Consider the following 27,248-nt stretch of genomic DNA (forward strand, 5'->3'; position numbering starts at 1 on the left):
AGCTGGTTGCAGTACGGTCATGATTAGCCTAGTACTTTTTTGACTAAGCTAAATTTCAGTAAAACTCTGTCACCACTGTGCATGCTACATGTGCTTCTATGTATGTGTGTAGGTCATTTTACGTGCACGAGAGTGAGAGAACAACCTGTGAACCCGGCGCCAGTTTACCAAAAGAGATTTGTCAACACTGCTGAGACACAGATCATAAATGCTGCTGCAGTCACATTTCTCAAATGGTTATCGTTCAAAGAAATTGCAGATGAATTTGAATTCTCTTTTATTAAACTGAAGAGAGGGGAGGAAGAAGTATTTGTTTCTTTTAAAATCTTGACACATCTGTGATGAGAAGAAACCAGCATGTACTGAGCAGCTAAGCTTTGTCTCCTGTGGTGTTCTCTACAGTTGTCTGATTGAAGGTAAATGAATTAAAAGCTAAAAAACTTTTACCTGAAAAACAATAAACTGAAATAGTTTTAGATTGCATTTCATTTGAGTAGTGAGGTTAAATGTTTTTATCTGACTATATTTGTACTAGTTGACTATAAATACATAAAATGTTCATATTTTAAAAGAAAAAAAGGGTAAAGATACACAGTGGTGCACATTTGTTAGTTAAAAATATTTGTATTAACTGCCTGTTAGTAGAAATATCTAATCAGCCAATCACATGGTAGCGACTCTATGCATTTAGTCATGTAGTCATGGTCAAGGTAACCATTTGAAGTTCAAACCGAACATCAGAATGAGCAAAATTCCAACTGATTTAAGTGACTTTGACCATGGCATAACTGTCACACAGACAGACATAGGCTGGTCTGAGTATTTAAGAATCTGCTGAGCTTCTGGGATTTTCCCACACAATCAGCTCTAGAGAATCATCTATAAAAAAAAGAAAGCATGCAGTCAGTAGCATTTCTCTGGATGAATATTCTTGTTGATGTCAGAGGTCAGAGGAGAATGGCCAGTCTGTTTTGAGCTGATAGGAAGGCAACAGTTACTCAAATACCACTGATTACAACCAAGGTATGCAGAAGAGCATCTCTGAACACCAACACTTTGAACCTTAAAGTAAATGGGCTCGAGCAGGAGAAGACCACACTGTGTGCCACTTCTGTCAGCTAAGAACAGTAAACTGAGCCTGCAGTTCACCAAAATTTGATAGTAGAAAATATGTAGAAATAGAAGGTCTCATTTCTGGGCTGTCATTGGTTGTCACAAAGGTTAAATAATCTCAACCTGTTTTCTTGAACATGAGTTCACTCTATTCAAATGGCCTCCACAGTCACCAGATCTCAATTCAATAGAGCACCTTTCAGATATGGTGGAATGGCAAATTTGCATCTGCGAGTTTTTGCAAATCTGCAGGAACTGCGTGATACTATCATGTCAATATGGAACAAATTCTTTCCCAGCACTTTGTTGCATCTATGCCATGACATTCTATGCCAGGTCAAGGTCACAATGACCTCACAAAACACATTCTTGGCCAGTATGCAATAAGTCATAAATTAATTAAGGCCAAAGGTGTGTTATATGACTCCATCCATTCTCCACTTATCAGGATCGCAGGGGCCTGGAGGCTATTTCAGCTGTCACGCGGCGAGAGGCAGGGTACATCTTGGACAGGTCACCAGGGTTTACACATAGAGACAGACAACCAGTTAACCTAACCTCACTAATTTCATGTCTTTGAACTATGTGAGGAAGGAAGAACATGTAAAGTGCACACAGAAAGGTCAGGTAGTGGAGTTGATAGTGGAGTTAGCACTGTAAACGCCATATATGAGCCCTTATATGAGACCAGTAATGACAAATACGCATGAAAATGTTCCGCCATAAAAGCTGCTGGTAGCTGTCAGTTACTTTCAAGGGCACTGCAAATGCAATATTTTTCTCTTCTCTGTACTAAACTAGTTAAAATAAAAAAATATCAAAAAGGAAAATGTCAATTTATTGTTGGAACAACTAAAAAGGGCTACCATTAACTAATACTAAGAGTAGTGAATCATCTAATCAAATGAATATTGTTTTTAAACCATGCAGTTTCTGATCTTTATTTATCCCGACTGCTGAAGATAATGGGCCTTTTCTTATTTATTCTGTTTGGAGTATAACTGGTTCCATTTTAGTACTTTATGATAACTCTGTAACTGCATTTTGCGGTTTATACAAATTTAACATTTTCTGTATGCTGTATTCAGATTTAAAGTCATCTACAGCAGGATTTCAGTAAATACAAACACTTCATTTCCTTAAAAAGTTTTATTCTGAAACATTTGCACGAAATGAAAACCGAAACTGATTTTTATAGTTGATAGGCGTTGGGCATTTACCAGAGAAAAAGTACAGTAAGGAAAAGTAGGGAAAAGTAACCGACCTACTAAGAAAAACACACACATAAACATATCTATGGACAACAGCGAGAATTCTGTATTGGTTGATAAAGTTGGTCAGAAAGAAAGAGTTCATGATGGTAAATGGCCTGCATTTGTATAGTGCTTTACATAGTCCCTAAGGACTCCAAAGCGCTTTACACGTTCAGTCATCCACACACACATTCACACACACTAGTGATGGCAAGCTACGTTGTAGCCACAGCCACCCTGGGGCGCACTGACAGAGGCAAGGCTGCCGGACACTGGCGTCACCGGGCCCTCTGACCACCATCAGTAGGCAACGGGTGAAGTGTCTTGCCCAAGGACACCACGACCGAGACTGTCCGAGCCAGGGCTTGAACCGGCAACCTTCCGATTACAAGACGAACTGCCAAGTCTTGAGCCACGATCGCCCCATGATGATGAGTCAGATGATTTTCTGATCTTTTCCATGATGCCAGTGTAACATTTAGTCATCAGCTGTAGTTGAATGATGTATTTGAACATGTGACTGTGGTGACCAAGCATCAGAAATGAGCAACAAATCATGGGTGTGGACATGCATGCTTACCATTGGTGTAAGGTGTGTAATAAAACAGGTTGCCAGCTTGTTACAGGACTAACACAGAGAAAAACAACTATTCATGCTCACATTCACACCTATGGTCAAATTGACTGTAGAATCACCACTCAACCTAACATCCATGGCTCTGAGCTGTGTGATGAAGCCAGAGCACCTGGAGTGAACCCACAGAGTCACAGGAAAGACCTGCAAACTCAACTGTAATTTGACATTTGATTGGATAGTGACACTCATCTTTAGTGTCTCCCTGTTCCTTCAGAGTGTTCACTACACGTGTCATACCAGTCTAGACAGACATGGATGGAAAGTGCAACTTGAGTAGGCTGATTGGTGTGATGTGCTGTTTCTATCTATTCATCCATCCACTATATTCTACTTATCCTTGTCAGGGTCATGTGGGTACTAGACCCCTATCCCAGCTACCACAGGGCGAGAGGTGGGGACACCCTGGACAGATCGCCAGCCTGACACAGAGCTAACCCAGAGAGACAGACGACCATTCGCACTCAGATTTCTTTAAGAACAAACAAAGTGAATGAAAATGTAAAAAGAGCAAAAAATGCCCAGAAACTGCTCTGTGTTGAGAAGGCTCATGACCTGTTGTAGTTGTAAGTATGCAGTTTCTATCAGTGGTTTTAGAATCCTCTTCAAGCTTATTAACACTGAGTTTCTTATTATAAGCAATCATAAATCATAGCCAAACTACAAATGATAGACCAGAATTCTAATAGATTCAATTGCCTTTTAAAACTATTCTTGAAACAACCACATTGTGCTATGATAAACAGTTCCCCTGTAATGTTCCTATCCCTTTATTCATTCAGATGTTCTGTCTGTATATTCTTTGGCAGCGTAAATGTAGACTAGTACGGTGCCAAAAATGAAAAGAAAAACAAACAATGGAATTTAAAGGGAGCGGGAGCCAGAGGAGGATCATGTTATTGGGTGATCCCTAAAATCTAGAAGCTCAAGAAAGATCCTTAAAGTGATTTTCAAGTAAACAGATAAGTCAATTGTTTTATGAATGTAAGCCAATAACTGGGGAAGAAAGATGCGTGTGTCTGTGTGCGTATGTGCATGTGCAAGTGTTTTTGGCAGTGTAATTGTGTATATTTGTGTGCGTGTGATTGGTGCCTGTGCTTTTGTAAGTACGCTCATGTGCTCATGAATCTTGCGCGCATTACTTTTTTGGAGTGCCCTTGTGTGTGTTAGAGTGTGCGTTTCTATATCTACGCATCGGTAACTGCCCCTGTGAGTGCGCGTGTGATTTCCAATAACTGCTGGGTTTGCTCAGCATCACCTCTACGGTTGGTTTCACGCTGCTTCTCTGTTCTGCTGGAGGTGTTTGTGAGGAGAAATAAAAGCAGCATTTGGTGGTGGGGGGCACTGGGAAATCACGGAGCTACTGTTTACAGCAAACACACAGCAAAAACCGAGACACACAGCGGCAAAGTTATGATCTCCGTGTCTGTCCCGCTGTGTCTGTCTCGCCAAGTCCTTTTCTGTCTCTCTCTGTCCGCTCTCATGTACGTCTCTGTCAGTTAAATGCTGTGTGCTTTGGGGGCATAAATGTTACATAAATTATATTTCCAAAACATCAAATAAACAAGGATGCAGTAAGCATATCAACCCACAGGAATGATGCAGTCGCCCCTCACGGCCAATCAGAAACAAACAGGTCGCTGTATTCATGACCTTTGTTTGTAAATGACTGGAGGGAGACATGGCTTTGTAATGTGACAGAAAAATCTTTTCTGTAGTTGCTTTGTGTGCCAAGCCTTCCTATATACTGCAGGCTAAATGTACTATAGATGCACAGCATTTCTATAAAGAATATAACTATAGCTAAAACAGAGATTCGTCTCTAACTGTGGCTGTGTAATATCTCTCTCATACATTATCAGAGGAATTTTTCAGGTAATAGTTCAATTACCACGTCTGTGTTGTAGGTATTTGATTAGTTTTGATAACTGAAACATTCAAACGTTCACATGAAAGGAAGTTATTCTAGGTTTCAGCCTGTAGCTTGAAGGTTGTGAATTTCTGGACTCTACAGGTCAATAATAGAGCCATAATTTTGTCAGACATCAAATATTTGGCAAAGTAATACAGCACTTTGCTTGTTAAGGCCCAAAAGCATTTTGAGTGGTAAATTAAAATATACGGCAGTGTAGATGAATTATTTCTAAAACTATGGAAGCATAAAAAATGTATTTCAGACATGACAATGATGTCTTTTAGACCATTTAAAAAGTGTAATGCACCAACTAACTTACTAACTGTCATGATAGCTTAAATACGCTTATGTGATGTCTCACTGTCATAGATGACAGAGGCAGAGCACCTACCCCAGTAACTACTCAGAAAATTATTACACGTTTTCTTCTTCTCTCAGTGTTATGATTTTATATATGTCTTATAAGCTACTAATATCACATAAATGCCTGGTGAGTTTATTACGAGTCATAATTTTTCTCCGAGTACTGGATGTTTAATTTCTTTTTGTTACTTCGCACACATGCACATAAACACTTTCTTTTTCCTTTTCTCTCTTTGAGGTGAACACCTTTTTTTGACTCTTCCAGCCACACTTTGCCCTTTGCTGCCTTTTTCGGAAATGGCAAATATATGCGTGCGGTGTACACAACACAACAATGACAGCTACGCATGCAGGCATGCGTGTAAACACGAACAATGCTTTCGCATACACACGTAGACACAGCGTGCTCTCTCTCCTGAGTGAGAGTGGTGTGTGGTAGTTGAAATGGGAGCGAGCCATAGCCCAGAGGCAGAGCTGGGCCATGAATACAAGGAAAGGGTCAGCGTGGCAGTTTTTGGGGTGGGGGTTAGAAGCATGAATGCTTCAGGGTGTGGAGATGTGCAGTTTAGGGTTACAAACCTCACAAACTGCCTTTTCATTTCTACATTTGCTTGTAGGAAATTGCATTTGGCCTCTGATGGCCACCTTGGAGGTCTTCGCTGTTTGGAATCAGCAGCTGCATTCCTCAGGGAGTACTGTGACCATGTCTAATAAGATGACAAGACATCCCACTTTAAAGTCAAGGCAGTTAAAATGTCAGCCGATTTCTTCTTGTTACAAAGACTTCCTTCTTTTTCATATTAACTCAAATTCCAAAAAGAAGAGCGCTGCATGAAAGTTATGATTTGATATGAGTGAGCAGTGTTATTGTTTAGCTCACAGGAGAAGAGAGAGCGCTGAAAAGTTGATTGCTGCCTGAAATTCCAGTTTTATACATTCTTGTCAGCTGCACTCAGCCTATTTCTTTTTTTATCCTTGAGCTAATCAAAAACCTGTGAACTGCACTCGGAATAAGAAGTTATGTGATAGATTCATTTGTGCTTATCACAGCAAAGACAACTGAGCAAAAAGGGATAGTGGCAAATATTATATGGGGACACACACCTGTACTGTGCAGCAGCGCTGACACCAAGTCAGGTTACTTATTTCACTGCCAGCTGTCAAAACTGCAGAAGAGTTGCAGTTTTATTACAGGTACTACGGTTTCTTGATTTTTTTTTTAATAGTAAACGTCTTTTTCTAAGGAACACTGCATTCATCGTTTGGTGGTTGTGTAGATTACGACTGTGATTGTCTGTGCAGAGCAAACTTTTGGCCGCACTCCTTCCTAAAGTAAATCAATGGGCGGACGAAATTTATGACTTTCACAAAGGAGACTACTGTCCATTTCTTAAACCTTTTTTAACCGCTAAAGTAATCATTCCCTAACCTTTTGGAAGTGGTCATTTCAACCCAAACAGCACACTTTTTAAACTTCTTTCTAATCCTTTGTTAAAGTCTTTGGTTGCAGTAAGCAAGGTGCTAAGTCTTTCCTGTACCCGGCACCCCTGACAAAACAAGAGCCATGTGTATTCGTATTGTGTTGTTTCTTTGCAAGTGGCTTTTCATTTGGAGAAAAGATGAGTTTTGAAGTGAAAAAGACAATGAATTCAGTGTTATACAATGACAGCTGTGAAAGGGCTGATGCAGACCACAATACAACATTAAATATGCTCTGAAACATACATCAGCTTTGTGGGAGCAGTCACAATAGACACCAAGGTATAGACCATTTTTCCCTACCATACCTGGGACAGCCTCCATACCACTGTGAGCCTGAACTAGCAGTTATGGATGTATGAATGTATGTATGTATGGATGGCATACAACTACTTATCAAGTCAAGTGTCAAGTGAAGGCAAACATTTCTTATATGGTTAATCACCTGCATAAATGTTCACATGAACCGATGTCCTAGGTTACTCATTATGAAAGTCTATGAATTATTTTACAGTACAAATTCACTGGCAAAAATCGTCCTTGCTGCTCAGCTTCCCCCTTCAGCCTACACTTCTGTGTGAGATTCTAGTGCAGCTCCTCTATTCCAAGTCAGCCACTGAATGTTAATACTTCAGCATTAATGCAAAATGTAGAATTTCTTTATAATACAGAAAGACTTGTACGCTTCAAGTAGAAATTGATAGGGCTAGTTAGATAGTGCTTGTATTGATGTTTAACAAAGCTCAGCCTGAAGGGAAAAAAAGACCAAAGTGAATAAAATATATTAAAGGTATTACGGATAATATGCAAGGGCACTGTGGCTTTTATTGTGAAGCTGGGTCATTATGCAATGAGAATAAAAAAGAGGAAGAGAAGATATGCCCAAGATTATCCCCAAGGGTAATGATGCAGGGATGTAAAGATGAGAAGGAGAGTGAGGAGGAGGCTGAGACAGAAAGAGACAATTGCAGCAGAAAACAGTGGATAGGAGAGAGGGCGAAGAAAAGTGAGAAATATATAAAAAACATGGAAAAAATGTTCATAGATACAGAGAGATAATGAGGGAAATACTGGAGTACTAGAGGGGTAGTGAAGTGAAGCGGGAGAGGAAAGAGAGAAGATGGAGGGAGGTGGAGAAACAACGAGCTGGGTCCAAAGAACAAAAGAGAGCGGGATTGAAGAAGCTATAAAAATTGTGCATTGCTGCATTGAAAAAAATACACAAAGAAGGAGAGGAAACGAGGACGGAAAGAGTCAGACTGTATTAAAAGAGGTGGGCTAGTCAAAGTTAAACAGGATGAACTTGGAAACCCTAACAAGAAAAAAGAAAAAGTGATTTGAGGAAAATGTAGAGAGGCTAAAAAAAAGAGCAACACACAAAGCAAATATAAATGTAGAGAAACTGACCACATGTGAAAAGGAATACACGGGGAGTTTGAAAATGGAGAAAATGTTAAAGGGGAGAGAGACAGAGGTGTGTGTATGCTGGTGGAGGCAGCGGGTTGGTGGGGTATCCCGTAGGGTTAATTACATCTCTGTTCTCTGTCTGTACAGCTCTCACTTCTCTGATCTGAATCCCTGCTTCAAGCTGACAAACTGCAGACACACGTATTCAATCCCAAATATGCACACAAATCTACTCCAGGCAGCCACAACTTTAAACCCACTGACGGGTGAAGTTAAAATCTAATGTTCGGCATTAAACTGTGAGATTCCTTGAATACAATTGGATAAAATACTGACATGTGTTACCTACCACTGGCATTGTTGCGAGCAAAAACCCTTCCTGTGATTGCACTGGCCAGTGGTTCTGGCCTCTTCCAACACAACGTTGTGCCCAGCCTCAATGCAAATGCTGCTCTGGAGCACAGATATTAAAGGTATTAACCAAGCCTCCAAAACAAAAACCACAAATGCACACTGCAATTCAAACGCTGCAGGATCCACTGCTAACTTTCCGCTATAGACACTGACAGTCCTTGAGGTCTTAAGTTATTGCCCTGACTGATCAGAACTGTGCTGGTAACAGACTGCACAACATCATACAGGTGGTTTTAATGTTGTGGCTGATCAGTGTATACCCACGCAGTCATACCCACACATTCATGCATTTCACAGCACACAAACAGAAATGTTTGTTGTCTCCTCCTTCATATCTTTCTGTCACTACTCCTCTCTTTCGCTCCCCTACACAGTTACACACAGATTAAACACATCACAGCCAGTCCCGTGAGAACATGTGTTGTTCTGTACAGAGTTATACACGAAGATGAGGGCCTTTGCTCATAATAGCTGTTAATTTTGCATAAATCATGCATAACATGACCCACATGTAAATCACTCAAGTTAGCAGGCACAACCCAGCAGCTCCTCCTTTTTCCACTCAGGGAGAGAAGCAGCTCCCACGTTCGTAGTTTTATTTTAAGGTATTCTGTTTGACTTTCACTTTTTAAGATTAAAGACCTAAGAATGCACATTTTTACAGCCGGGGAACATTATCACCTGTTTTTCAAAGACCAGGTGTGAAAAAATGTGTTTCAATCAGGAGAACTATAGACAAAGAAGATTGCTGTTTTCCTTTTCATTCATTTTTACTTGGTGGAATACATCTTCACACAAGGAAAAAGGAAAAAGACAGAGAGAGAGCAGCGATAAGACCCCAAGTACAGAAAAAGGCAAGAGCAACATGGATTAGATTAGCTATAACATGAAAATTAGGAGATGGAGTCAAGGTGGGTCTCTGGGTGGCTTGCAGCAGTTGTTTAAGAATATTTACATATGGCTTGCAAGAACTAACATTAGAATGGATATTTTTGCCTCTGTGCCAGGGTTGTTTAACATATCAGAAGAAATAAAATCCATTAACATTCTATATTAATGTAATAAATCATACTGTATATAAAAGTAGATATGATTTAATTATTTTATTGACCCGTGTGCTAAAATATTGTTTTATCTCACCGTTCTAATAATATGCAGTAAAAGTAAACAAACTTTTAAACAAACTCTTAATCTTCTGTTATGTAGTGTATGTGATACTGCATGACTCCTTGCACGCACACACATATATATTTTTTCTTTTCTTTGTGCTGGAGCGACTGCTTTCCTGTATGTTCTTTTTTACTATCCCTTTTGGCAACCTTACAAGATGTGCTGAACTTGTGTTGAACTCTGAGTGATCCATGTGTGCACAGTGAGTGATAACAAGAGTGTGGTCGAGTTGTACCATGCACTGAAAATGCAGCACAGCTTCCATATTCTGTGTGTTGCATTTTGATTGATTGTGCAGAAATCTAAGGGCGTCATTGTATCTTCCCCAGTAGATTAATGAGAATTTTAGGGGCTGAAAGTCGAAAGCTGCTTGGATTTTAACTAATGACTGAACTAATTAAAGGTTTTTTTTCCACATTCTGCCTAAAAATGCCAGCGTTTTATGAACAGTTTGCCTTTATTTGAAACTACTGAATACAGAAGTACATGACTCGCAGCACTCTACAACTATGATTACAAAATGTTTTACATTAATTAAGAAGAAATACAGTATACAGGAAAAAAGAGACAAAACAAACTAAAAAGGTGATACACGCTGTTAAATGTTTGCTATTTAAACATGTCATAAGAGCCAAAAGCTTAAAGGAGAATTAAAAAGTCTGAGGATGAGATTTTAAACTCTGATGAAAATTAATAACCTGACCTCCCTTGGGGTTTCTATAACTTGAAGCAAAATAAGAGTGAACACAAAACCTAACAGGTTGTTTAAACATTTGAACTAATTGGAAAAACTGTCCCTTCTGGAAATAATATCTCAACAAAAAGCACAACCAAGCAACAGCCACTAAGAACGGTGAAGTGTGTTAAGGCAGTTTTTCCCTTAAACTTCAAAATAAATTACACAGCTATCAGCTCACAGTCGCCACAGTTGTCTTCTTGAATCAGCATTCAAAAGGAAAGTTGACGAAACATCAAAGCTCTTCTTGTGAAGTTTTAAAATGTCCTGCCTTCATTAGACAAGCCTTCCACACAAATAACATGACAAGTCATGTAATCCTCCTGACAAATCAGTAAATCGCCCTGTTGTTTGCACCTTTGTGGTTGAATCCCACTGAGATGTGTCCCTCAGAGCCAGGGCTCGCTTTATTAACCAGTTTTGCCTTAATTAGCTAATAGGATTGTTTTAACCATGATCCAAGAACAGAATAGCCCACGGGAAGACAGACGCAAACTCTGTGGAAGTGTGTATATGTGTGCAAGTGCACACATATACACACTTCCACAGACTGAGTATGCAACTGCATTTGTGTTAGTGATATAGTGCGTTTGTGCACAACTGCATAAATTGGTTGTTGCATGTGTGAAAAAGCTTCTGTCTCTGTAAGTTTCAGTGTGTTTGTATATGTGTGCTCGTGCACGTTCGTGTGCATGTGTCATCTAAGGCAGCGCAGTCTCCCTCTCTCTCTCTGCCTTAATTAACGTGCCTTCTTGCAAGACTTTCTCCAGAATATGAAACAATTTTAGCTGATGATGCAAACGGCTGAAAATAGCGCCGGGTGAGTGCCTCGCCTCCTCACCTGACACTCTCTCTTTAAGCGAGTGCGTTAATGTATGCCTGCGCTACACTTGTAGTTTTCTATCTGTGTATTTTAGTGGCACTGCGATAGCCAAAAGGCTTATTTTGCTGCAGGAAATGTGTGTGTGTGTGTAAGCAAAATCCTTTGTACTGTGTGTGATGAAAAAGAGCAGGCTGTATAACAGCTTGCAATGATGTTCTTGCTACACAAGTGTTCGCTTACACATCCATGCATGTACACACACACTTTTGCACAGAAGCCTCAGTTCAGACCAGGGAAAACCTTAAAAAGGAGGCAAAGAGACAAAACAGAGAGAAAAGACACGGAGGAATGAAAAATATACAGAATTCAAGCAATGGACTCTTGACCAGCTAAAAAGACAATAATAATAATGAACACTATATATGCATGGAGTTCATGTTTATTCCTGTAAGAGAAATTTCACTCAAACCGGGTTCATATTAAAATACACTCATAGTAAAAACACATAATAAAAGAAACAATAAAAACACCCTATATTCAATAAAAGCACACAACAAATTACCCAGCAACCTCCATATGGACAAACAGAAGTCAATAAGACCAGAGAGGGACTGTGTAGCTCGATACAGTGCAATAAAAATGCCAGCTCATGGCCAGGTCACAGTGAAAGGAACTAAAAAATTGATCCCCCTCTCTGTCCTTCTGTTGCAGTGTGGTGCGTTCGTTTCTCCCAAGAGCCTGCGGACCAGTCGGTGGTGCTGGGAGAACGGGTGGTGCTGTCCTGTGTCGTCTTCAACTACAGCGGCATCGTCCAGTGGACCAAGGACGGCCTGGCACTCGGCATTGGAGAGGGTCTTCGAGGTAAAAAAAAATGCAGCTTCACCCAGCTGCAGAGATCAAAGTGAAGTGAAGAAGGGGAATAACTCAGCTACGGTTTTGGTTCAGTTTGGAGTGTAAGAACCCTGACAAAAGCTATTATGGTTGAAAAGTGTAGGGGTTTTTTAACATTAAGGAAATGAACACTGTACCATGCGAGAGAGAGTTAAGAGTGTGTGAGTGACAATCTGGGCAAAAAGGAGTCCTGTATATCATGCTGAATTAGAGAAAATCCCTCACACTGCTGACAAAAGCAGACGCACATTCACATTTACATTTTAAGCCGACACACACATCCAGAATGACTTACTATGAGTGCAACAGTAGAATATACTTCATTTTAAAGATGAGGAAACATCACAAGCAGTGAAAAGTGAGAGTCAAAGGGTCAAAGCCACAACAGACACCCAGTTTTTTTTTTTCTGTATACGTGGAATAATCAGACGAAACTCAGAAATGCAAAATCAAAGAATGAGAGGCCAGGAGAAGAATAAGAAAAGCAAAAAATGTCATTCTCAGCTAACCTCATCTTGATTTTCTTCAAAATATGCAAACAAGCTTTTGACCACTGTGGCTTACTGAATGCTCGCATTGCTTATGAATAAGGCTGCTTATAGACCTCTGTCCAGGATAACTTTCAGGTAAAATAAAAGGGAAGAAAATGAGCTGATAGGCTCACTGAAATAGAATTAAGAATGCGCAGCATATCAAGTATTCAGATTTAACATCCATATAACACAATAATCAGGTAACTACCATATCTTTTCACCTTCATCGGCTGTGCATTATTGATTTATACAAATGAAAGTGTTGGAAAGAAAGAGAACTATACAATTATACATAATATACAAACACATAAATAAAAATGCAAATAAGATGATTACTTTTTTGAGAAGTATAGAAAAAAAACAGCATGTAGAAAAAAGAAACTGATGATTTCTAAAAAACCTCCATTCTAACTAACAGTCCATGAAAGCTCTTCTCCATCCACCCATATTCTTAACTGCTTACCCAATTCAAGTTATTGGAAATCAATTGTTTATTGTTTAAGGCTGCAGTTATACATCCCTACAAACCAATTGGTAACTGGCTTGAAATCACTAGCTACTCGTGAAAAATGATTTTTCCCTGGTCATTTGCTAGCAGTTACGGTGAAATTGATCGCTAAAATCCCCAGACTACAGACCAATCAGAGACTCCTTGGTAAACACAGGCAGCTTCGGAAAAACGTGTATTCCCAATCAGCTGGTCGTTGTGGAAAGTTGTTTTGCTGTCGATGGAAAAACATACCTGATAAACACGTGTTCGGTGCTGCACAAAAATCCTTGTTGCTTTTGCCGCTATAGCAGATTGCTGTGATCACAGATAGTTTTTTATGGAAAACGCTGACTGCGAAACCTCGCCAACTGCTCACTTAGCCATAATGAAATTGCGAAAGGTGTCTTCAAGGTAAAGTTGCACCTACTGAAATGCGTTAGCTTCAGCAGTAAGACAACTTTCAAGTGTCAAAAATTAAGAAATACCTTTGACACTTTCATAAGTTTAAAAAAAATATTCTGTGATTATGATTTTTGAGTTTCTCAAACTCACATGTTATGTTAAATGAATAGACTTTTGGGAGTATTGCAAATATACCCTTGCAGTGTAAAATATAAGGTCTAAGCAGTCTGTAGTATTACTGATCTCTACTAGTTAGCCTGGAAGATGTATCAGACCATACCAGCAGGTCTAAAGTGCTGTAGCTGTGGTGATTGTGTATCCAAAATTTAAATGCAGGACGAGTGAAGGAGTCTGTGGAGAAGAACTTTCAGCTGATCCAGGGAAGTTCTGACAAACCTTCAGACTACTCAGCAAAAGGAAAGCAAGTCTTAGCCCAGGCTATGCTTAGCAGTAATCCACGCTGAGGATATTGTTTTGCTGTGGAAAGAGCACTTTCAGAAACTCTTGAATCCCACTAACACATCCTCTGTGGAGGAGGCAAAACTTCAGAAGTAGTGAAGGAGCTCTTAAATTCTCCACAAGAGTCTGAAAGCTCCGGACTTTGTTAAACCGTCTAGGCGAAGATGCATTTTCATGTCGTGTGGAGCTCGGGGACAGCGTCTGTACAACAGGATACCAGAATAAGGGAGTCTGCTATAATTTGTAAGGTAATTGCTCAGCATCCCATGGCTAAGCTCATATATGGTGCTCAAAGGGAGGTTCTGATTGGCTGTTGAACTCTGGACTAAGGATTAATCCTGCTTCACTCCTGCCATACCACATTAGACTAACTCTTCATGCTGGAAGAGTTACTGAGGTGTGATGGAAAAATTGTTCTTCCAGTTTACATGTGTTTTATACATGTGTCAACTGAAGTATCAAGGGATCAGTATTTCACAAAAATGGTACCAGAGCACTTTGGTGGAAAGGGGGTTGAACTGGAAGGTGAAGCTTTCTATTAACCAGTCAGTCTCCTCACCTAGGGTCAAGTTTTGGGTAGTGACTGAAAGAATATAGGCTGCTGAGGTTCTTAGATGCAATGTGAAATATTTGAAAATACCGAGGGGTCTCTGAGAGGACTTGGTTCTCCTTTGCGAAGGGATCGAGTTGAGCCGGTCCCAGGATTTTAATACCATTCTAGCAACTTTGACTGGATGCTTTCACAGCTGATGCTTTCACAGCTGATTTTCCATCTGGTATGTGACCCTGTGATACAAAGGGTAGACCCAAGACAGAAGATACAACTCATCTGACCTGTGGACACATCCGAATCCTTCAGTAGGGGTTGAAAAATGTTTTTAAGGAGAGAAACATTAGAATTTACCTGCTAAGCCTACAACCACCTTGATCCAACTCTGCATAATCCACAGAAAAAGGATAGATGGAAGAAAAACTAACTACACAGCTTTCATTCATTCTGCCATTCAAGCTATTTTAAACAATTTATTGATAAATAGTTAGGAAAGCTTTTATTTATACATGAAAATGTTGCCTTTTTTTGGCTGTAATGTGCAATTTCATCTTCTCACAAAATGTAAGAGAAAAACTTCTGTATTAGCACTTACAAATATCACATTAGCACTCACAGACTTTCAGCTCTAAACCACCCATCACATTTCTCATAACACTGTAAATTCATCTACAAAGAACGCTACATGCTGTATAGCACGCAAAAAACACCACATACCCATCCACCCACACAGACACGCACACACCGCCCACACACACTGACACAAAACACACACATACACACAGTCACACAAGTGATAATCTGACATGTGATGCGAATCTTGTGTTCAACTCAATTTAATTCACAGGTTCAGTAGAGGTCTGCACTTCTCTCTCGCCTCCTCTCGCTCTCTCTTTCTCCCTCACACTGTCTTTATTTCCTGCTCCTTCATCTTTAAAACTACAGCTTCACCATCACTTGCTGGCTTCCCAGATCCCCTCTATTGCTTTTTATTTCTTCACTCTCCTCTCTGTCGGTCCCATCGCCGTCCCTTCCTCCTCCCGCTCTCATTTTGTTGTTGGTAATGCTCTCTTTGTCCTCGTAGCCTTTTACAGCGTGGACCTGCTGACAAACACATTTGATAAACATGTTGTCCTCTTTGTCTCTTTTCCTGCTTCTCAACCATCTATCATCGCCTTCTGTCCATCTTTTATGCTTAGTCGTCGGCTGCCATTCTTCCCGCCATGACATACGGTCACTCAGCCTTTTGCTCATCTCATAACCTGAACTTGAAGCCATGTCATGAAGTCTGCAAGTTGCAAACACTTGCACCAACAAAGATTATTAATTCATTGGTGATCCATTAAGGTGCAGATGTTGGCTGTATGATGTATAAGTGGTTGTTATTATGCGCCCTGTATGATTACATACAGCTGTGGATGACAGTGTAGGCGTACAGATTGTGCAGTGCAATTCTCACCTGCAGTTAGCTCACCCACACATACGCAGGAGATCTGCGTTCATTCACAGACCAAAACAGCTTCTAGACATCACCTGGCTGCGCCTGTAAAATGTCAGATAAATAAAATTTAAATCCAGTTAATATATGATCAGTGTAAAGCCACCTACATGTGTGGATCATGTTTACGTAAATACCCAAAACACACATGCATCTTCTCACTACCTGCAGGCATAAGTGGTGGCAGTTTATTGTTCATCCTAGACCTCCTCCTCTCCTCCTCCTCCTCCTTCTTCTCCTTCTCCCCAGGGTGCTTTCACCTCTGTGGTTGCTATGCTGCGAGGTGCTGGAGTGGATGATGTAATCTCCACTAATACTTTTGTCCCCCTCCACCCAACCTCCTTCTTCCTCCTTGCACCCCAACTGCCTGCCTGCTTGCCTGCCTTTGCCATCTGAATCCATGATGTCATGTTAGGATTGGGCACGGAGGATCAATGAGTGCCCCCTAGTGGGATGTCACGCTCAATTATGTCTTTGTCTGCGAGTTGAGGGTTCAAAGAGAGAAAAAGAGGGTGCTGTAATTGGAACAGCTCAGTCCGTAATTCTGCAGGAATTGATGTGGCGTTATTGAATATGTGGCCACGTTTGATCAGTGTTAGTACAAAAACCATTTAGCTGTTTATCGCTAACTGTGTTACTATACTGCCGTTATGCGTGTGTCCTCGTGCATTCATTACCCCCCTTGTGTTGTTTGTGTAGATGGCATATCATATCATTGTGATCTCCAGATGCTGTGGTTAATGAAAAAAGGTCTTCAATAAATCATGTCATCTGTGTATTATGATAAAAAGCTTTGACACTTTCCCATAAATACGTGTCGCCTTGCTCTCTGTTCTCTGCCTGTGATGGATGTAAAACAATCGGGGTTCAGCATTTATCCATTTCAAAATAGCTTTTACATTTGCTTTATCCTGTGAACAAATCAGGTCTGAGTCCTCTGTTGCACAGTTACACAAAGGACAGAAATAATATTAAAAACTGAATGAGAGAAGATGGAGAAGAGGTTTTTGGGTTTTCGTTTCTGGTCTTTATATAAAAGGCATGACAAGTACCTCAAGGAACTACAGTTTAAATGGTTAATTCACCAATATTACTGAGAAACTGTGTTTTTTGTGACACATGTTCTGTTACAGACACACACAGAGTTTTAATTTATAGTCATAACGTTTAAGCTTTTGACTGCAACCCCCCGACAAAACAGGTGAATGACATTTGTCTACAGTCTACAAAACATCACCTAAAAAATTCAAGAGTGACATGTCTTTTCAGAAAATAAGAGACTAGATAGAAAGGCCTACTATCTATCTAGGAATATTACTGAATTCAGATGAATGCCACCTTTAAATTAGCAACATTTCTTTTTATTATTTTATTACTTGTAGCACAGACTAAACTTTTTTAGTAATTTCAGATTTTGGATAGCTTAACAACAACTTTTAACATACAATTTCACAAGAAAGGGTAAATGTGACGAATACCAGCTTGTTTTCTTCTAAGTGACGTGGAAACAAAATATTTCACAACAGGAAATCATCACAGAGTATTTCTAAAAATATATATACTTTCCTCCTCAGAAACAGCAGATACACATCATTCAGTGAATCCAGTATTGCTGTGATGACTCGTGTCTGTAATTGAAGCATTTAATGTCTCTTCCTGCACTCCAACAATCATTTCAGAACAATCAGTCTTCCCTTGAAGTTGGCTCACTATGTATGAAAAAGTATGTGACTGTAATAAAAACAGACCGAAGTAAATGAGTCACAGTGTGAGTTATATGCTCTCTAACTGAAAGTTTTCTTGGTTTGTTCAACAGCGTGGCCCAGGTATCGTATCCTGCGTTCTCTCGACATCGGCCAGTACAACTTGGAGATCTCCAACGCCGAGCTTTCTGATGACTCTCTCTATGAGTGTCAGGCCACAGAGGCCGCCTTGCGCTCCAGGAGGGCTAAGCTCAATGTACTCAGTAAGTACCCTGCTGCTACTGATACAGGGGTCTTCTCCTGGTGCATTTTTCTGATTTTCCTCAAACTAGTTAAGTAATTATGCATTGAATCCTCTCAGTACTGGGTTTCCTTTTTGCTTTCATTAAACCAACCTTGTCATAAGGATATAAATCTCCCACATCCTTAACATTTAAGTGGAAATTGCAGAAATTGTTCTTTCTACAAAGCCTCTGTGCCAGCTTGCTTTTGTTATAATCCCAAATGTGCTGTTTGAGATTTTGTAGCTTTAAAAACAACTGAGCTGCCACTACCCAAACCCTTTCAGGAAGATGTCTGACAGAAAAAAATTCTCAGTTCAGCTTGCACTAATACACAAAATATTGCATGAAAACAAATTAACCAACGCATAGGTCTCACCTATTAGCTTCAAAATGTCCCTGCAGTGTGCTGGTTTTATGAACGCACAAGAATTCAAACTAAGAAAGACTTTTGCAGCTGTATACTTGCAGGTTAGGCAACCAGCATTTCTATTTTTTGCTTACCAAGATTTAGAAGGTTTGGTAAATGATAAAGTAAATAATTAAGAAAATAGGTGTTACTTACAATCACATAGTGCTGCCAATCTGATTGATAACCTGGGACATCTTAACCTTTGCCAAATACTTCACCCAATGTGTATGTATTTTCACATTGTGCTGTGCTGTTAGTCCATTTAGATAGTTTTGGGGTAAATTGCCCGTTTTTAGAGATATTGGCTATAGAGAAGTTGCTTTCCCTTAAATATAACCAAGCAAGGCGACAAACCAGTTAGAAGTTTTATGCAGGTCTAATTTTATTCTACCAAACTACATGCAATAACCATACCTCTGTGCAGAAGGTAGCGTGCATCTACTCGTGATGAGAAACTCATTCTAGTGACAGTGTGACAGGGTGTAAACATTAAAGACGACCTCCTTAACTGAGCTAGCTAGCTGCATCCTTCCTTTGGTGGGCGGATGCAGACAGAGGTAAGAAAATAGCTCCTATGAAACAGCTCACAACAAAATTGTGGATTTTTTTTATGAGTAACTGGATCATGCTTTCTGGAGAGAGACATCGCTGCTGATTTTTAGTTTGTTTGCTTGTTTTTGGCACTTGGGTGAAGCTAGTATCTCCAGAACTGGGCAACTCAAACCATAAAAAAGCAGTAGATTAAACAGGAGAGGAAATGCATGAGGAAAATATGTACATTTAGTTGAGGGTGAACAACTCCTTTAAACGGTTAGCTTAACCAAGAAGCTAATTGTGTTAAATAGGACATTAATACCTAAAAAAGAAACACATGAAAATCATGCCTCTAGTCTTTTGATATGTATGAAAGTTTTTTTTACAGTATTATGTGTTTTTATGGTTTACTATATGTATATGTAAAGTTTTTTTCTTTATTTATGTGTTCACACTTACATAAATGTGTCATTTTAAAATATGAATTTGCATATCACCCCTTCAGTCCCACCTGAGGACCCAGTGGTCGAGGGATCCCCTGAGCTCTTGCTGATGGCTGGTACTTCACACAACCTGACCTGTGTGACTCGTGGGGCCAAGCCTGCGGCACACATCCAGTGGACCAAGAATGGCCTTCCTGCGGAGGGGGCCTACCACTCCACGGTGACTCATACACACCCATGCACACATGCAGATAATAGCAGCCACACGTGTGTGTGTGTGTGTGTGTGTGTGTGTGTGTTTTTCCAAGGGGAGTTTGTAAAGCTCACATAATGATGATTTTGATGATCATGAGTTCACTTGTCGCTGTAAGACTATGTAATACAAACTGTAGAACAATGCAATCTTTGTAATATAATCCACTCTGTCTGTTTATTTGTTTTTATGCTTTTTTTTTTTGCTGGAGGCTTGTTATGACGGGTAAATACAGTATGCACACCTCGGGCCAGGCGGCTTCCCAGAAGTCCTCCAGTCAAGAAATAGTGTGCCGATCATTAGTATTTCACACAAAGCGCTCCTTACTATTTAGTCAACAATACACTCACCATATTTATTAAGAAATGATTAATGGTTACAGATTTTAACCTACAAATCAACAGACAGAAACTTTCAATGGGCTTTTTTGGCTATAGTAGCAGCAATAAAGGTGCAGAAACATTACTGAAATGTCTTTGCTAAATCAAAGACATTTCAGTAAGTCTGTTTCCCCTCACACTGAGAAAGCCACAGTTAGAGCAAAGTTCTTACATTTTGAAATGAAAATTAAACCATGAAACTCGCTAAAAGAGGACACGACAAACTTTCAGTCTTAAATTTCCTGCTCTTTGTCAGCTGTAGAGAGACATCAAAATGTGCAGTGTTAACACAGCATGTTGCTGCTGAGCAGATGAAATTGTTAATGTGTAAAAAAACAACTAATACTAGAACAAACAAACTAAGAGCACATCGCATTTCCCTCTTTGGGCTGCTATGCATTGCTTCATTCATCCATAGTGAGTCTTAGAAAATATCACAGACTCTATTTTTATGTGTTTTAACAATTCAGTTGATGCACTAAAGCGAGTCTGCAGGGGCAGCTAATTAAAATTAGTGGTTAAGTAGATGTACTTGTGGTATTTCGTAATTTTTGTATTAGAAAAAAAAATACTGTCGCACTTGCACACCTACTCAACACATGTGTTTAATTACACTCTTACTTCAGTAGACTTTATATTGCGAGTGTCAGCCATGCCTTCTACCCGGAAGCAGAACACATGCTTTCCAGACATCTCTTGCATTCCTCGCTTTACAGTCGTGACACAACTTAAAAGACACAAAGATCCAAGACATGTTTTATTAACCCTTTACAGCCGATCGGAGCGGGCACGCTCTGTTTTGCGTAACTATTTTTAAATCCCGGTAGCTCTGCAACCAAGTAAGCTAGCGCAATAATTTTTTTTGCATATGAAACTGGAGGAGTTGTACTTACATCTTATGCCATCAGCTTGTCCTAGGTCACAGTTTCCTTCCACATATAGCTTTGCAAAAACTGCATAAAAATCACTTGCAGCAACAAAAACATGATATTCCAGAAACACGCTTCGCCGATCCATCAGCTGTTTGTAACACTTCCTACGTCCATCAGCGCGAACTATCACATGACCGCATGACCTGCCCGAAACCGGAAGTGACGTCATTTTGCGGAAATGTAGTTTTTTTACGATCGGGGCCTTATGAGCTTGTGTTTTACTTGTTATGTGTTTTAAAAAGTTATGTTTGACTTTATGACTTTCTGTGTCGTTTCTGGGATGCTTAAGACTCATATTGCACTGCTGGAAATAGTTTATTTTGATGCATATGCTGTTATTTTGCAAATTTGCACTATAATATTTATTTTCGTTTTTCCTGCAGTATATAAAAATTGGTGTATTTCAAAAATAAAACTATGAAGACACTCAAAATAAATTTCCTGTGGTGGGAAACTAGTTTGTGTAACTTTTTTGTATTTACAGTTTTGAGGGATAAGCCTCTTAAATTTCTCTAACTAGAAATATATGTTAAAAAAACAAAAACGATTTTCAATTTTTTTGTAGTTTATTGCACTTTTTTGCAATTTATGTAATTACTATGCACCTAATGCAGACATATTATTAAAGTTTGGGCTATAATGGTTGTATTGATGTATAGCAACTTGAAATGCTCCCAAAAATGGCTCCACAGCATGTAAAAATATAATATAAGCTCTGGCGAACTTGGTTCTATGGTAGGTCTTAAAGGGTTAACCCACTGCCAGAGATTTTCTTTTGTACACACATACAGGCAGGAAATGTATTTGGTGACACCTTGCACACAGTCGCAGTGTTACATTTCTTCCATGTTCAGATTCCTCGCCATCCCGCATATTCTCCTGTACACATGAAAGCAGGTCTGCAAGTGCACGCACGCATAGACACTCGCTCGCATATGCACACTTGCGCTTTTATATGCACAGAGATGCAGCAGCAAACACTGACTCACGCACTCAAACACAGATGTTTTTACATCTCATCACAGCCAGCTTTATGCCCCCCACACATGCTCATACATATTACATGCTGCTCTTATATTACCCTGTTACTGACCACGCATTTAAACTACATTGAAAGCTGTACACAGTTTCTTGACAGATTTGGTGGCTGCGTTTTAAAAAATGCCACCTCCTCATTCCAAGAAAGCTGGATTTTATGTTCATGTTTGCCAGAAGAAGATTTATGGCGTCTCTTTTATGACTGCCACTAAGGACTGTTTACATTATTGATTCATCTATCAATTCTTTTCTCCTACATCTTTCTTTTCCTTCTTAACTTCACATACTTAATATTTTTTTTTCTATTTTTGTCCATGGATTTCTATTTATGTTCAATTATTTCTCATCTCTCATGGCTCCATTAGTAACTCACCAGTGTCTCTTTCCTTCCCCCACCTGACTTTCTACCTTTATTTCTCCTTTTTTCATCCTTCCTCTCCTCTGTGTATCTTTTCTTTGATCTTACTCTGTGGGCTCTTCTCCCTAAATTCCTCTTATCCTGTCGTCTCCCCTGCTAATGCTTGCCCTGTCTCTGCCTTTTTCTTTGTCAAACAGGAAGTGCTGCCAGACAGGAAAAGGGTTACGACCAGGAGCTACCTGCCCATCACACCAGTCGACACAGACAGTGGCAGCAATTTCACCTGTGTGGCCAGCAATCCAGCTGTACCTATGGGGAAACGAACCACCCTAACCCTCAATGTTCACCGTATGTTACTCTTCCTGTCTGCAAGACTTTTAAACACACATAGATGCTCTGGTGATGAAGCAGAGAGTATTTTTTGCAGACAGACTGCAAAATCAGTAAATATTTTTAATTAGCTGTGCCAGCACTCACCAACTTGAAGTAATTACCAGCAAAAAATAATATACATGTCAGTAATGTTCAATACATTCTCAAATCTGGATGTCTTCCAAATTGATTTAGCTTGATTTGTGTTGTTTTAGCACATATTTGGAGGCCCGAAGCAGTTCAGGAATCTACTGTACTTTATCACCCGGTGAGCCAGAAAGTTTTTATGGTGATGAACATAGGAGTTATTGTCAAGAAGGAAAAAGTAGCTTTAATAACTGTTTTACTTAAGATATAGGATCAGTGCAGAAGTCTATAGGTAACCAAAGTTTCTCCTTGAACGACGTTATATGAATCAAAGTCCCATATCCACAGATGTATAAAATCAAACACCTAGGCATGCAGCCTGCCTTTCACAAACATTTGTGAAGGAATGGATTGTTCTAAAGAGCTCACTGAGATTAAGTGTAGCACTGTAATAGGATGCCACTGTTCGTCCTAAATATTCCAAAATCAGCTGTGAGATGAGTTATTCCAAAGCATTTAGAAACTATAGAAACTCAGACACATTCCCAAAACTCTGCTGACTTAATAACTGCAGGTTTCCAAACCTCCTCTGGCATTCATGCAACATCAGCACAAAAACTGTGCACCGTGCGCTTCACAGCATAGATTTCCAAGGCTGTAATATGTAGGTGGCCCAGTACTTTTGTTCATATAGTATGCAGTCATTATATTATTCACACTCATGATCTCTATGTAAAAGATAAAGGCACCGCTGTGAATTCTGATTTGCAGAGTCCAGTGTTTTTAAGCTTTGGCTTTTTAAGCATTTTCTCCATCAGCATTTTAGAAATTTCAAGCAGAGGGCAGATCTGGGAAACTTGCTCTTTCAGTAGCTGCTTGTCTTTCACATGCTAGGCCCACCCTAAGTCATAATCTGCTTTATTGTTCTTCTGGATATTAATGGGGACTGTAATATATAAAATGAGCACACTTTTATATTCACTAAGGACCGAAACTTTCAAATGAGAACAAAAAACTAATCAGAACGTGTTCACTGAGGTTTCGGAATAAGGGAACCCAGAGTTTTCTTTACTACCAGAGTTCCTTTTGCAACCATAGGAGGTGTCCCTCATTGAACATTTAAAAGAATGAAGGTTGAAGGTACTTCTGGATTGCCATCTGCTATATGCATATTTTATAAATACAATTTATGTTCACATTATTGTTAAGTTCATTTAGAATACATATCAAATGTGTATCTCTCCCTGTGTAGACCCTCCCACCGTGACCCTGTCCATCGAGCCTCGCTCTGTCCTTGAGGGAGAGAGGGTTACCTTTACCTGCCAGGCCACTGCCAACCCTCCTATCATGGGCTACAGGTCTGGATGGGTTTTTTTAAAATATGTGTTTATAGGTTTTTGTTCACTTCAGGCTATGAGAAACTTTTTGATGCTCGTCCTGCAGTGCAGATAAGATGTTTAAAGCCAATATGTTTTCTTTCATCTGTGTGAGTGCGCTCATACTAGAGCTGGGCGATATATCGAGTTTTTAAAACATATCGATATATTTTTATACGAGATATAAGATGTGACAATATCCTTTATATCGATATAGTCTATGTTACGTTATAATTATAGTTGTGGAGCCGCAAGTTTGCCTCTCTTTCGTCCACTTTTGTCTCTACGCAACGTTACTCCGCCTCGCCTTCACTGAAGACAACTCCCCCTCCTACCCCATCGCTTCACGTGCAGGCAGCGACAAGACGGACACGGCAAATCTCCGTTAACGAGTTACTGCGCATCGCCCCATGCGTGGGGCTGGACGGCGTCAACGTGCTAACGAGCTAAACATGCTAACGAGCTAACCGCGCTAACGAGCTAACAGCGCTAACCCTAAAATCCTTTCATTCTCTCAAAAGTTAATAGCGCGCCTTATGTATGAATTCTGGTTGTGCTTGGTGGCCGCGAACCGATTTTATGTGGTACACGGCGTTCAGCAATCTGTCAAAAATGTTTGAGTACGACTTTGGTAAGCTACGGAGCTGCACCGCTTGATAGATTGTCGGCGCATTACGGCTACCGAGGAGCTTCGCGGAGTGATACGTACTGTGCATCAACGTAATATTACCGTATTGTGTGTGTATAAGGACCATAAATGGCACCTGTAAGAGACGTGGTAATGAAGCGGATTTCAAACTCCAGGCTATCAGTCACACAGTAAAACTTGGGAACAGAGCAGCTGTGAAATCTGTCTGTCTTTGTTATTACGCTCAGCGTCTTTTAGTTTACATTTTGACTGCACAATTGTGAGCTCTTTGTTTAGCACAAAAACAACCTTGTTTTCTTTTATTTATGGAGCATTATTATTTAATGAATGCTCATAATTTAATTTTGAGTAATTTTTCATGTACATCTGTGCTGTATGTTAATAAAAGTGCCTGTGTGACATCTGGGACACAGCTTTGACTAAGAACTATTTTTGTTCTTACTTTATGGCTTAAAAAAAATATCGAGATATATATCTTATATCGCCATCCAGCTAAAAAATATCGAGATATGAATTTTGGGTCATATCGCCCAGCCCTAGCTCATACCCTCTCCCTGCTGTTGCTCCTGAATAGCAATTTCTGCTTAGAGAACAGAATTGATAACAGTACTGAACATTTGTACAGCTAAACGCTGACTTTTATCGTAAGTGACAGCACTGAAGCACTAAAACTGCAAAATGCTGGAGTTTAACACGATGGTTGTAATTTGAGGTTTGAGACTCCAACAGAGGGTCCCTGTGTGGGAACACTGCCAGGTACTTAGGCACTAGGCCTACTGAGTGAACATTAAATGTCATCTAATGGACGATGTGCAATATGGTTATTTGATTTTGAGTCAGGTATCTGGCAAGATACAGCACGGATAACAGAAATGAAGAGAAATTTCTTGCAATCGTTCCCTCAGGTTTTCGTATTAAAGTCGTGTAAATGTTAGCTTAATTGATAATACAAAAAGAATCATTGTCTTATGGTGAAAATCTAACATTTAGATAACCTCAAAAACCCATTATGCTTTTGAAATATCCCGCTGGGAGGTCTACATAACAATGATTTACAACGCTTAGAAACATGTTGAACTGTGTGTTGTGCTGTGTGTCTCACTGTCAGGTGGGCTAAAGGTGGCGTGCTGCTGGAGGGAGCCAGAGAAAGCGTGTTTGTCACCACCGCAGATCACTCATTCTTCACCGAGCCCGTGTCCTGTCAGGTGTTTAACGCCGTGGGAAGCACTAACGTCAGCATCCTTGTGGACGTGCACTGTGAGTAGAGTGCAAACACTTCTTAGCTGAGTGGGATTCTGATGACATGAATGCGCTTTGTGCTCTTTATTTGTCTAAAAAAACATGCTGCATTTATATTGTTACCATACACCATTCGTGTATTGCGCAATGAGTAAATTCCCAATAGGCTGTTATTGCGTTTTCTCTCGGTTTAAACTGAGTTTAACAAGACAGTTAAATGAATTAGGTAAATAATCAAAATATGAAAGAAGCAATGTGTTCTTCATAGTTAAGGACATATTCATAAAAAGATTGCAGTGAAAAAGGAGAAAAAGAGAAAAATGTTGCACAAAAATGTCTTCCTTTATGATAGTGAAATGAACAGAATTCTGAATTCTGCTGTAATAAAACTTCTTTGTAATCGCATGTTTTTTTTAAACGAATCAAATGAAAATCAACTCAATTTTATTTATGTAGCACCAGATCAACTCAACAGCCACCTCAAGATGCTTTATGATAAAGAGAAACACAATAATAAACTTTATATTGTTGTAGTACTGTATATTGTATATAATGTGTTCTATACAATATAAAGTGTAGACGACTGCTGAAAATCATAAAAATAGCTAAAATAATAAGTTTGACAAAAAAAATGTAATAATTAAAATTTTCAATACATTTACATAAAAATCTTTATTCTATTAAAACAGCAAAAGTGAATACTCCTCCTACTACTACTAATTTTACTACTGCCATTAATAATAGTACTAATGGGCTCCTTCTGCCCTTCCTGTAATGCTGTGGCTTGAAGTGTAATGGCTGAAAGCATCACTACATGTTTGTTGTTTTGCTTTGAGGAACAGATAAAAGAGAAGAACCGGAGACTCTGCGGGGCATTCCCAGTTCATAAAACAATAGCATTTTCAGAGGCCGTCTGATGCAAGGGCATGTAGACTTGTAAACCTTAAAGACTAAAAAGGGAATTTTAAAATTTGTGCAAAAACTACCAAAGCAGTGTAAATAGGCTTTAAAGTGCTTTTCTGGTCTTCGGTGTGCAGAATCTATTAGTTTTTTGAAATTCG

The 27,248-nt window shown here is 39.6% G+C and overlaps 1 protein-coding gene across 1 annotated transcript in view; it reads left to right on the forward strand.

The window, feature by feature from the left end:
- Positions 1 to 27,248, forward strand: part of kirrel1b (kirre like nephrin family adhesion molecule 1b) — an 82,813-nt gene that overhangs the window by 40,355 nt on the left and 15,210 nt on the right. The window contains exons 2-7 of the mRNA XM_085377118.1: positions 12,019 to 12,168; positions 17,947 to 18,096; positions 19,566 to 19,723; positions 22,662 to 22,812; positions 24,176 to 24,281; positions 26,057 to 26,205. Of these exons, the coding sequence (XP_085233244.1) occupies positions 12,019 to 12,168; positions 17,947 to 18,096; positions 19,566 to 19,723; positions 22,662 to 22,812; positions 24,176 to 24,281; positions 26,057 to 26,205 (864 nt within the window). The remainder of the gene's footprint in view (positions 1 to 12,018; positions 12,169 to 17,946; positions 18,097 to 19,565; positions 19,724 to 22,661; positions 22,813 to 24,175; positions 24,282 to 26,056; positions 26,206 to 27,248) is intronic.

Source organism: Diplotaxodon limnothrissa, linkage group LG18 (genome assembly GCF_057381915.1).
Source record: "Diplotaxodon limnothrissa isolate DT_005_m linkage group LG18, D_limnothrissa_male_GT1.1, whole genome shotgun sequence".
Taxonomy (NCBI): domain Eukaryota; kingdom Metazoa; phylum Chordata; class Actinopteri; order Cichliformes; family Cichlidae; genus Diplotaxodon; species Diplotaxodon limnothrissa.